This window comes from Mustelus asterias, chromosome 23 (assembly GCF_964213995.1).
Source record: "Mustelus asterias chromosome 23, sMusAst1.hap1.1, whole genome shotgun sequence".
NCBI classification, from domain to species: domain Eukaryota; kingdom Metazoa; phylum Chordata; class Chondrichthyes; order Carcharhiniformes; family Triakidae; genus Mustelus; species Mustelus asterias.
Genome location: NC_135823.1, coordinates 21,603,847 through 21,616,178, shown reverse-complemented (window position 1 = coordinate 21,616,178; position 12,332 = coordinate 21,603,847). Strand labels below are relative to the sequence as shown.

Sequence of the window (12,332 nt, the reverse complement as noted above, 5' to 3'; positions counted from 1 at the left end):
CTTCTGTTTAAATTCAAAATGACGTGCTTTTCAAAACATGTTGAATATCCACTTAATTGGTGAAGTTTGTTAAATGATATCTCCCTTCTAAAATTATAATTGATCGGTCACCAGCTATAGATTATTGTTTTTAAGGTTGTAGTAAAATGTCAATTGTGAATCATTTTGCGGCATGGAATGGACAGTCTAATTGCATGGACACGATCATTGTCCTAGAATTGAATCCAAATGAGATAACATTGAATATAAATGCATTGGCATAAAAAGATACAAGGAGGCAACTGCTTGGGTGCAATCTAATCTCAAAATACAGGTTATGATATTACAGTTTCTGTGGTTAGTATATCAGCTGACCTCCTCAATTAGACGATTCCTTTAAATCTCAAGTAACAAAGTCTAAACCTGATTGACAAAGTCTTTCTGGTGAAATACACACGCACTGGGGCTGAGGTATGTCAGCGTTTTTCAAATCATAGGAACAGGACGCCATTCAGCCCTTTGAGCTTGCTCCACCATTCAATAAAATCATAGCTGATCTTGTTGTGGTCTCAGGTCCTGTTCACTTCCCATAACCCTTGACTCCATTGACAAACAAAAATCTATCTAACTCTGCCTTAAATAAATTCAAAGACCTGGCCTCCACTACTTTCTAGGGAAGAGAATTCCACATACCGACAATCTTTTGGGAGAAAAACGATGGTGGAAATTATCCCAACCCACTGCACTAATTTTTTAGCACAGCAGCCCCGGAGAATCACCCGTCGGCAAATTCGCGGGATTCCCACCGCGCCGCGCTGGCATCTCCCAGGCCCGGATTTCTGGCAGCGTCTGCGCGGTGTCGGAAATCGGCTGGGAGGTGGGGATTGTTAAACTATTTAAACAGTATGTTAAATACTATTTAAATGCTATTAGCAGGCCCGGGACTGAATTCTCCAGGCCCACTAGCATCTCTCACCCCGCCAGGAGTATTTCACTCCAGCAGGTTCAGACTAGCTCCCCACTTTCGGGGAACTAGTGGCTTGACCCTGCTGGAGTGAAGGTGGGGGGCAATTGGGACTCCCCAGGGTGTTGGGGGGGGGCGGTGGTCGTCACTGCTGGGGGGGAGGGGGGGTTGGTTGGAGATTGGGCAGTCCAAGATGGTGGTGGAGGGTTTGGGGCTGGCTCGTGAATGGATGGGGGTTGCAATCGGGCTGTGTGGGGATTGGGGAGTCAGCACTGCGGGGTCCCAGGCTGGCCGTGATCGAGCTGGCCAGCAAACTGTAGGCTGACAATTCAGGGCCACTGCGCATGCGCAGTCCCAGCCTCCCCGCCCCCTGAAATTTAATGATATTCACACTGGTGGCCTCAACAATGCACAGAGTGTGGGAGGTTCTAGTGTGAATCCCATTGAAAAAAAACGTGATTTACTCCAGTTTTCCCACAAATATTTCCATCTCTGTCTTAAAAGAGTGACATCTTATTTTAAGTCTCCCCCAGAAGAGGAAAAGTCCTGTTAGTATCCACCCTATCAAGTCTCGCAGAACCATCTCTTATTTTATTAATTTCCAATGGGTATAGGCCTGAATAGGATTTATGAATGAGAAATCATGTTTGATGAACCTGTTTTAGAGGATATTACTAACAGAATTGACAAAGGGGAATCAGTTGATGTAGTATGCTTGGATTTTCAGAAGGCTTTTGAGAAAGTCAAGGTGGTTGGTGAGAAAAATTAAATCACATGGGATTGGAGGTAATATGCCAGCATGGGTTAAGGATTGGCTAACAGGCAGAAAACAGAAAGTAGAAATAAATGGCACATTCTCCCATTGGCAGGCTATGGCTCGTGGGGTACCACGGGGATCAATACTCAAGCTCCAGCTGTTCACAATATGTATCAATGAATTAGATGTGGGGCCCAAATGTATTATTTGCAAGTTTGCGGATGACACAAAGTTATATGGGAATTTGTGTTGTGAGAAAGATGCAAAGATGCAAAGAGAATTTGGACAAAGTGGGCAGGATTTTCCATTGCCAATGATGAAAAGAAAATTCACTACCACAGAAAGTAGTTGAGGCCAAAACGTTGTCCGATTTCAAGAAGAAATTAGATATAGCTCTTGGGGCTAAAGGGATCAAGCCCAAGATGGTGTGCAATGCATTGTCTTGTCAGCTTGGATCTTGTTTGTCTCTCTTGTGGGGACCATGAATTGGATTCAATTGGATTTTGAATTTGGTTTTTGGAGTAAGCAAGGAATGGATTTGGGTTTGCCTGGTCCACTCTGAGCATTGGCTTTGTAACTTTAAGGATGGAGTAAAAAATATTTTTAAAAATTCCTCCAAGGTAAAAGGCACTGTGGCTTCTGATGGTGGGACTGTTTGTAATGTACAGAGGTTAACAAAATGGCAGGCTCTGAGGCAGGAGGAGTACCAGTTTATGTAAGGCTCAACAGAACTCTTACAGTAATGAACTGTGAGGCAAGAGAATTGCCTCACTGCCATTAACAAACCAGCTTTCATAATGTATTTTCAGAGAGATATGATTTGATTGATGTAGTGAGGAACGATACGAATGTATGCCAGCCATACAGAGCGGGAAAATTGCATTTGCACGAAGCATGCACTCTAAACCGTGCAGAGTTTCAATGGTCAATATCGATTCAGCCATTATACATCTCTCTTCATTTTCATTTCCATTAACTTCAAACCAAAATAACTTCTTGGTGTTTTGCTCAAGTTCGTTCAAAATGGGCTTCCAAAAATAACAACACATTATTGGAAAGAAATACTAGGAAATTGCATTCTGGAGGCTTTCATTTTTTTGAAAAATAAAGCTTTGAAATTCAGTGGGTGTTCTTCAATCACTAGTTGATGGGAGTTTGATGGAGCCCTGCCCTGGAGATATGGGCCAGGAAATCCAATTGCCAGTGTGATGGGGGGATGGATTTGGACATGGTTTTAATGTTGAGGTCCCAGGGTTTGGATACTGTTTGAATGTTTAGGTCCCAGAGGACGGCGCTGGATCCTGCTGCCTCCTGAACACAATACAATTTTCAAAAGGACAATGGGAGGGGCAGGAGGAAAGGGGGAACTCGTTCATCTTCAAACGGTCCATGAAGCTCTTTGAGGAGATTGTTAACGGGCCAGGGAAGGTGAGAATGCAATTTGAAAAAAGCTGAAATCATCAAATCAGAATAGTCTGTTGGTTTCAAAGTGGGCAAAAGTCAAAGTTGTTTTTAAAACATAGAAAATATGGAGCATAGAGCAGTATAGCACCGGAACAGGCCCTTCGGCCCATGATTTTGATGATTTTTCCCCCTTGTCTGTGTGGGTTTCCTCCGGGTGCTCCAGTTTCCTTCCACAGACCAAAAATGTGCGCGTTAGGTTGATTGGCCATGATAAATTGCCCCTTAGTGTCAGGGGATTAGGAGGGTAAATATGTGGGGTTACAGGGATAGGACCTGGGTGAGATTGTTGTCGGTGCAGGCTCGATGGGCCAAATGGCCTCCTTCTGCACTGTAGATTCTATGATCCTATGATGTTGTACTGAACATGACACCAAATTAAACAAATTAAACTAATCTCTTCTGCCTGCCTTTGGTCTATATCCCTCTATTCCTTGCATATTCATGTGCTTATCTAAAAGCCCCTTAAACGCCCCTATCGTATCTGCCTGCACCACCCCACTGGCAGCGTGTTCCAGACACCTACCACTCTGTGTAAAAAAATGCCCCTCACATCTCCTTTGAACCATCCCCCTCTCACCTTAAGTGCATGCTGCCTAGTATTAGACATTTCAACTCTGAGAAAATGATTCTGACTGTCAACCCTATCTATGTCTCTCATCATTTTATAGATTTCTATCAGGTCTCCCCTCAGCCTCCGTCGCTCCAGAGAAAACAATCCCAGTTTGTCCATCCTCTCCTTATAGCTCATAGCCTCTAATCCAGGCAGTATCCTGGTAAACCGCTTCAGCACCCTCTCCAAAGCCTCCACATCTATCCTGTAACGTGGAGACCAGAATTGAACGCAATGCTCTAAGTGCGGCTGAACCAAAGTTTTATAAAGTTAAAAAATTTCAGAAGCTGGGGGAGTCTTGCACCGGATTGTATGTTTTACCTTCCACTTGTCCTTCCAGCCACTTTTGTGCTTGGTGAAGCTTCATTGCTGCCTGTTCTCTTCTATAAGGCACAGCAGGCCGTATCATGTCACTCACACTCTACCTCCTGGTAATGCTCTGTGCCGCTAATTGGACACCAAGCTCGCCTCCGTCTTGGTTAGAGCATTTACATATTAAGATAGCATCGCTTGGTCAATGCATTGTGAAGCGAGGTCGGGACCCAGAAATTATCAGTTCCCTGGTTTGAAAATTAAGCCTGTAGTATCAATGGCCATTATTAGCTGAAATGCTGTTTCCCTATGGGTTCCACCAAGTTTGCCGACTGGAAAAACCTCAGTGGGAATTACAGGGTCAAATTTTCTTACACCACGGAAAATTTCAGGATCTCAGCCTCTCGGTTTATAATAGGCCTGCTAGCCTGAGCTTCCAAAAAGAAACCCTCCCTTGATGTGCTTTGATTTTCCAGAATCACATCAGTGAAATATGTACATTTGCTCAAGTAACCCAAACAAACTTCATTATAGCAGGCTCCTGTGAATAAATATAACTGATTGATGTCTTGTAAGGGTTAAAGAAATAGTCAGTAGCTATTATTTCAGTTCAGTGAATAGGAACTGAAAACAAATCTATACAATTGCTGAAATACATTTAGCCGTACAATAAATTCCAGTAGTCAAAAGAAAAAAAAGAGTAATTTTTGCCTCCCGTCATTTTTCCTGAGCCCACATTTATTAAAAGTGTAAATATTGGCACTTAATAACAGATCTTTCCCTTAGGCGTGATAGCAGTGAGTTATACTAATGAGATAAAAATATATAACATAATTCACATAACTTCAGCAGTTTTGCTTTAAAGTTAAAAGCATACTTCTAATATGTAAGCATGCTGTGAGGAATTAATAGAATCCCAGATCATTAATAACGGTTGCTGTTTTTTTACATACCATTTGCAAAATGCTACAATCGTTGTGTGCTGCAGATTTGTGTCCAGCAAGAAAAAGACAAAGGGGCAATTTCACTGAGAAGCGTTCTGGTAGTTAAAGAGATTGATAAGAAGGATGGAATCTCTGCAGCCCCATTCATGTCAACGTCCAATATTTTTAAAGTGGCGTGAATGGGTTGAAGTGAACAGTAGCAACTTCTAACTAATGCTGTGCACATTTTGTGGAATCAAATCAAAGAAAGGCTTGTGTTCATATGACACTTTACATGACCATTGAATGTCTAAAAGCACTTCACAGCCAATGAAGTAATTTCTGAAGTGTAGTTGCTGTTGTAATGTAGCAGCAAGTCTGTTACACCCTCTCACATATTGAAAGAGGTTGAGGGATGTATCAGATATTTGGGATTTTACCTGTATTCAGTAGAGTGTGACAGTGGGTGGCAAAGCAGCGTAGAAGCCTCCAACCTTTCTCTATCATATTGTTGGGAACATTAAAAATGGCACTCCTTAAAGCTTTTTTCTAAGGCTGCCTCAATGCACATAAATTTGCTAGGAATTCCACACCTCCCTCATGAAAATCCCCCCCTCTGTATTGGACCTAACAACATGCACAACGTTGCACTCTAACAGTGATAACTGAGTTGGGTTTGATTGTACGCCATTACTATCTTATCTCATGCATAGATTTTGTTGTCATTTGCAAACTCACTTCTCTAATTGCCACTCGATGCTTACCTTGCTACTGGGCACTGGGTCCTTGGATCCCCAATGGTAGCCACCAACCACTCTGAATCCCATCCCTGCCTACTGGACTCCTCATCTTTTGTGCTACATTTGTGTGACAGTTTGTGCCACAGCAATGAAGCTGGGCATCATGCCAGTGTCATTATGGGTGCCCCATTACTTCGTTGCACATGGACTAAGTTGAAAGGACCTTAAGATAATGGTGAACAACAAAGTCTGGGAGATCTGGCAATCAGACAAACTGCAAGTGGTAAACTTCACTGGTTTCCAAAGTTTATTCTCCATTATTTATTTATTATATAGCAGGCATGGTTTATAACTTAAATCCATGCATGGTTTATAACTTAAATCCATGCCATACAGTCCTCTTTCACACTGGCAGACTTTTTTTCTCCATTTATTATTGTATTTGAAGGTTGTGATTATTAAAACATAAGAAAAGAGTTAATTCACTTAATATGGTCCAATAACCAGATTCTTGCTGTCAATCATTCCACTCTCTTTAACTACCAGAATGTTTCTCATTTGGCACGGGGGGGATGGTGGCACAATGGTTAGCACTGCTGCCTCATGACCGATTCCCAGCCTCGGGTCACTGTCTGTCCTTATCCGGTCTGGCCTGCATGTCACTCCAGAGCCACAGCAATGTGGCTGACTCTCAATCGCCCTCCAAGGGCAACTCGGGATGGACAGCCAGTGACGTCCATGTCCCATGAATGAATAAAAAAAAGATGAGAGATGGTTAAGGAGGGAATTCCAGCCCTTAGGGCCTTGGCAGCAGAAGGCAAATGTAGCCATCTGGGGCAATTAAACTCAGGGTTACTCAGAAGGTCAGAAGTGGAGGAGTGCAGATATCTCAGAAGTTTATAGGGCTGAGGGAGATTGGATAGATAGGGAGGAAAGAGGGTCACGGAGGGATTTGAAAACCAGGATGAGAATCTTAAAATTGAGGCTTGCTAAACTGGCAGCCAGCACAGGCCAGCAAGCAAGCGATGATGGGGTGAATGGGACTCGATGCAAGTTAAGAAGCAGGCAGCAGAATTTTGGATATTGTTGTTGCACTGCTGCCTCACAGCGCCAGGGACCTGGGTTTGATTCCAGCTTGGGTCACTGTCTGTGTGAAGTCTGCACGTTCTCCCTGTGTCTGCGTGGGTTTCCTCTGGGTGCTCCGGTTTCCTCCCACACTCCAAATATGTGCTGGTTAGGTGCATTGGCCATGCTAAATTGCCCTTAGTGTACCTGAACAGGTGCCGGAGTGTGGCGACTAGGGGAATTTCACAGTAACTTCATTGCAGTGTTAATGTAAGCCTACTTGTGACACTAATAAATAAACGTTAAACTTTAAGTTTACGGAAGATAGGTTGTGGGACGCCAGCCAGGAATGTACTTGAGTAGTCAAGTCTAGAGGTAACAAAGACAAGGATTTCAGCAGCAGATGACCTGAGTTGGGGCTGACAGGCAATATTACAGCAGTGAAAATCGCAGTCTTAGTTAAGAGTCATTAGGCACATCTCTATCATATGCCATACCTATTTGTACAGAATTTTAGAATTAATGTTGTCCATCTTCTGGACTATGAAAGGGTGGTTCATTAAAACCTTGAACATCAAATAATCTGGACCCGAAAATCCATGTAGAGTATTTGCACAGATTTCTTTACTCAGTGATTCTACTTTGGAGATAGTTTGCAAGTTTAATCTTTTACAACATTATCTTTCTTACAATTTTAAAATATATCTATAAATCTCAGTCCATACATGGGACAGCATGATATACATGCGACAGCAATAACACTGAGTAGATATACAGCAATAACACTGAGTAGATATATGCATGCTGCAGATATATGGCATTACATGAAATGCAATGAGCGAGTGAGATCTTTTTTAGCCAGTAAACTAACTGGGATATGAATGCTTCAAAAGTATACATTAAAATGTGCATTTTCCACTTACTTGCAAAATTATGACTCAACAGGATATAATAGAACGAATGGAATCACGGAACAATTCACAGTGTTGATATATTCTCTCAATAATTAAGCTGTATATTTTGTACTTTTCTAAAGAATGATCTTGTGCAACGCTAAGGGTTAATTGAGTCTTTTTAAAATTGTGTTCTTGCTAATGAAAATATCTTTGCAGTAGAATGCGCACAGCTGGAACACTTCTGCAAAATGATCTGTTTTCGGTCTCATTAATATGATGGATGAGAATGGTAGAGTGTGGAATTGTATTCTGCTTTGTTTCGTGTCCATTGTCAGCGTTAAGCACTGTTTTGTGAGGGATGGTACAGATTAATGCTATTGTGGAAGATCTACATACATTTCCCACAATATAGATCTTTTGTTGACCTCTTTTGAATGCGACCAGGTAAGCACTGTATCTCGGTGAAGGACATTTTGAAAACAGGGTTCCTGTTAGCATTTTAAATCATTAACTTTGCTTTTACAAACCTAGCTGTCATTTTTGAGTGGGACAAAGTTTTAAAAGAGAAAGGGACAGAAAAGAAGCATGAGGAAGATGGCAGTAAATTTACAGAAATGTTTTAGCACAGTTTTCACAATAGTGTGGGAACACAGGTATAAACATAAACCTTCTATTTTAAAATCATTCTGGAGAGAAAAGAGAACCCATGGCTTTTTCCTCCACTACCAACTGTCTCTTTAAACACCTCTTCATGTCCCCACCACTCTCACCTCCAACAAGGGGAGGTGATGGCCTAGTGGTATTATTGCTAGATTATTAATCCAGAAACTCAGCTAATGTTCTGGGATTCCGGGTTCGAATCCCACAGCAGATGGTGGAATTTGAATTCAATAAAACAAATTAAGGATCTACTGATGACCATGAAACCATTGTTGATTGTCAGGAAAAACCCACCTGGTTCACCAATATCCTTTAGGGAAGGAAATCTGCCATCCTTTCTTGGTCTGGCCTCCATGTGACTCCAGAGCCACAGCAATGTGATTGACTCTCAACTGCCTCCCTCGGGATGGGCAATAAAAATTGATGGCCAGCCAGTGATGCCCATGTCCCACCGAACTAAGACTTGTTTGTCACCAAGGTTTAAAACAGCCACTCAGCTGTCTCTGCCGCTTCCCTTCCTTACCTTTTGCCTAAGGTAAGGGAAAGGCCCTGGGTGGGACTGTGGTCGGTGCAGATTTGATGGGCTGAATGGCCCCCTTCACTGTAGGATTCTATGATGAAAACACAACATTGTTAATTGATCTCACACTCACAGCCAGCAGCTCAGATACTGGTGTCAAACGTTAGAGGAAAGCTAAACTGCCCTTCTGGTTTCTCCAGGCATTTAGGCTGCCGTTGCATGATCAGGCTGGAAGTTGCTTGTTCTGTGAAGGAAGTTGAAATGTGATTGAAATTATGGTTGGGTCCACAAGTCCACTGATGGAGTTAGTCACCAGTTCCATGTTGGGCTCCAGGTTCTGTATAAAACTCTGTGCCAGGTTAATGCTGGACTCCACCATGCTCCTCGACATTGATCACAGGCTGTCTGGGAGTTGTCCCAATGCCTATACCCATTTGCATTCTTACATAGGCTGCCCCATCAAAGTGCACAACTGAGTTACCTGCAGTGGGACCAGTGTGCTATCCCTGCAGCAAGCTGGCACCTGAGCGATCCTTGCCCCTGATGTGACTGCAGACCATTCATACCTGGGGTCTCACCATGTGCCAATCCTGGTGTCTTCCCGTGTGCCGATCCTGGTGTCTCACTGTGTGCTGATCCTGGTGTGTCACCATGGACTGAAACCTGGTGTGTCACTGTGTGCCAATCCTGGTGTCTCACCATGTGCCAATCCTGGTATTTCACTGTGTGCCAATCCTGGTGAGTCACCATGCGCCAATCCTGGTGTCTCACTGTGTGCCGATCCTGGTGTCTCACTATGGACTGATCCTGGTGTGTCACCGTGTGCCGATCCTAGTGTCTCACCATGTGCTGATCCTGGTGTCTCACTATGGACTGATACTGGTGTGTCACCGTGTGCAGATCCTGGTGTGTCACCGTGTGCAGATCCTGGTGTGTCACCGTGTACAGATCCTGGTGTGTCACCGTGTGCCGATCCTGGTGTGTCACCATGTGCCGATCCTGGTGTGTCACCATGTGCCGATCCTGGTGTCTCACTATGGACTAATCCTGGTGTCTCACTATGGACTGATCCTGGTGTGTCACCATGTGCCGATCCTGGTGTGTCACCATGTGCCAATCCTGGTATTTCACCATGTGCCAATCCTGGTATTTCACTGTGTGCTGATCCTGGTGTGTCACCATGTGCTAATCCTGGTGTGTCACCATGTGCCGATCCTGGTGTGTCACCGTGTGCAGATCCTGGTGTGTCACCATGTGCCGATCCTGGTGTGTCACCGTGTGCAGATCCTGGTGTGTCACCATGTGCCGATCCTGGTGTGTCACCGTGTGCCGATCCTGGTGTGTCACCGTATGCCGATCCTGGTGTGTCACCGTGTGCAGATCCTATCTCTCTGCTTTCCTCTAACGTGTAGCACCAGTATCTGAGCTGCTGGCTGTGAGTGTGAAATCAATTAACAATGTTGTGTTTTCATCATAGAATCCTACAGTGAAGGGGACCATTCAGCCCATCGAGTCTGCACCGACCACAGTCCCACCCAAGGTCTTTCCCCATAACTTCATGCATTTACCCTAGCTCGCCTCCTTGACACTAAGGTTAATTTAGCATAGCTAATCCACCTAACCTGCGCATCTTTGGAATGTGGGAGAAAACCGGAGCACCCGGAGGAAACCCATGCACACATGGGGAGAATGTGCAAACTCCGCACAGATAGTGACCCAAGCCGGGAATCGAACCTGGGTCCCTAGCGCTGTGAGGCAGCAGTGCTAACCACTGTGCTGCCCGATCACTGCCTTCTTGTTGTGCCTCCACTGCCTTTCCAGGCTGTACCTCTGGATTCCGAAAGAAGAGAGATCCAAAATCCAAGGGTAAGGCTATGATGAAAGGAGGGGTGGGAAATGAAGAGGTCAATGTTCATTCAATCTGAGGCTTGTGAATCAGAAGAGAATGTGAAGTGAGATGTGAGAAAAAGGGTTAGGTGTGAGGATAATGTCTTTGATAGTCACAGCCCCAGCAATGACCATCCCAATATAGCCAGCACTGTCTCCTCCATTGTTGTCAGGACCTGTCCCCTCCAATTAGCCCCTATTGCCTCCAATTGTGCCCAGCTTCAGCTGTGAGAGAGCAGAGAATGTGCTAGTGAGTGTTACACAATCTATTTGGTTGATGTAGTGTCATGGTTGAATAGCTGGTTCTGTGTGCAGGCAGAAAGATATGTACCAATGTTTCAGGGTCATCCAGACTTGAAACGTTGGCTCTATTCCCTCTCCACAGACACTGTCAGACCCACTGAGATTTTCCAGCATTTTCTGTTTTTGTTTCCGATTCCAGCATCCGCAGTAATTTGCCTTTATTGTAGAAAGATATGGATATGGGTCTGTAGCAACATTGAATGTGAGAGTATGGTAGAGCATATGAATGTCAGGTACGAGTCCTGACTCAGAGGTTGTTCACAGGGAGTGCTGCGGCTGTGGTGATTTGAGCATTGCCGGAAGTTAGTGCTGTCATTTGTAAGATATGACATTTGATGATGCGTTCAGTGAACTTGATCACTCCTGTAAAGATCACTGAATCTCTTGCAGCATTCAGTATGTAAGATCACTGAATCTCTTGCAGCACTGTAACCAGGTACTCAGGCTTGACTCCAGCCATTATCTCCATGATTCTCTTGTTGTGCTGCCGTTGAGTGTGTCGAGAGGGTCTCCGGAGCCCCTGTGAATACAGGATATCTCTTCTCCTTTCCAACCCTTCCAGCGAGACCTCCAGAGCAGCATCTGATAAGCTTGGAGTCTGCTCTTTCCCATCTTTAGCCATTAATCAGCGCTTCCTGGGTCAGATTCGACTCACAAAGGCCTCCCAGTGCCTGCCCCAGCTACTTTGCACCTCCTCTTTCAGCGAGGCAGGCTACCTTTAAGCAGTATTGGCTAAGCACTCACAATACTGGCTCTCTGGAGTCCAGCTAATTAACAGTGCAGTTATCACTGGCTGGTCACTGCAATTGTGTATAGCCGCACAAAGTTAGTGTGCTGTCAGTATTACAGTTAACAGGTGAAGGTCAATCGTACATTGTAATCCCTGTGCTCAGTTTCAGAGCTACAGTATAATTTATCTCCCTATACATCTACATTATAAAGCAATCCCCAAGAAAATGTGCTGGAGAGGAGACTAATTGGGGTAGTTTTATTCTATTTTCATATGTTGTCGTTCTTGTGCTATATCCTATCTTCAGCTGGGTAGTAAAAGAACCCATTCAAAAGCCTCTGGGTGAACACCAGCCTCAGAATAACCATTGGATGAGCAATGATTTGTCTCTTTCCCTTTCTCTCAGTGTCAAGCCTTTGTTCACTGCCTTCTCAGCGTCACACAACTGGCAAACAGTAACTTATGGGGGCGGCATGGTGGCACAGTGGTTAGCACTGTTGCCTCACAGGGCCAGGGACCCGG

The 12,332-nt window shown here is 44.2% G+C and overlaps 1 protein-coding gene across 1 annotated transcript in view; it reads right to left on the bottom strand.

Annotated features, from left to right (window-relative positions):
* meiob (meiosis specific with OB-fold) overlaps positions 1-9,904 on the bottom strand; it is a 156,651-nt gene extending 146,747 nt beyond the window's left edge. The window contains exon 1 of the mRNA XM_078240979.1: positions 9,734-9,904. Within this exon, the coding sequence (XP_078097105.1) occupies positions 9,734-9,904 (171 nt within the window). The remainder of the gene's footprint in view (positions 1-9,733) is intronic.
* Positions 9,905-12,332: the final 2,428 nt, after the last annotated feature.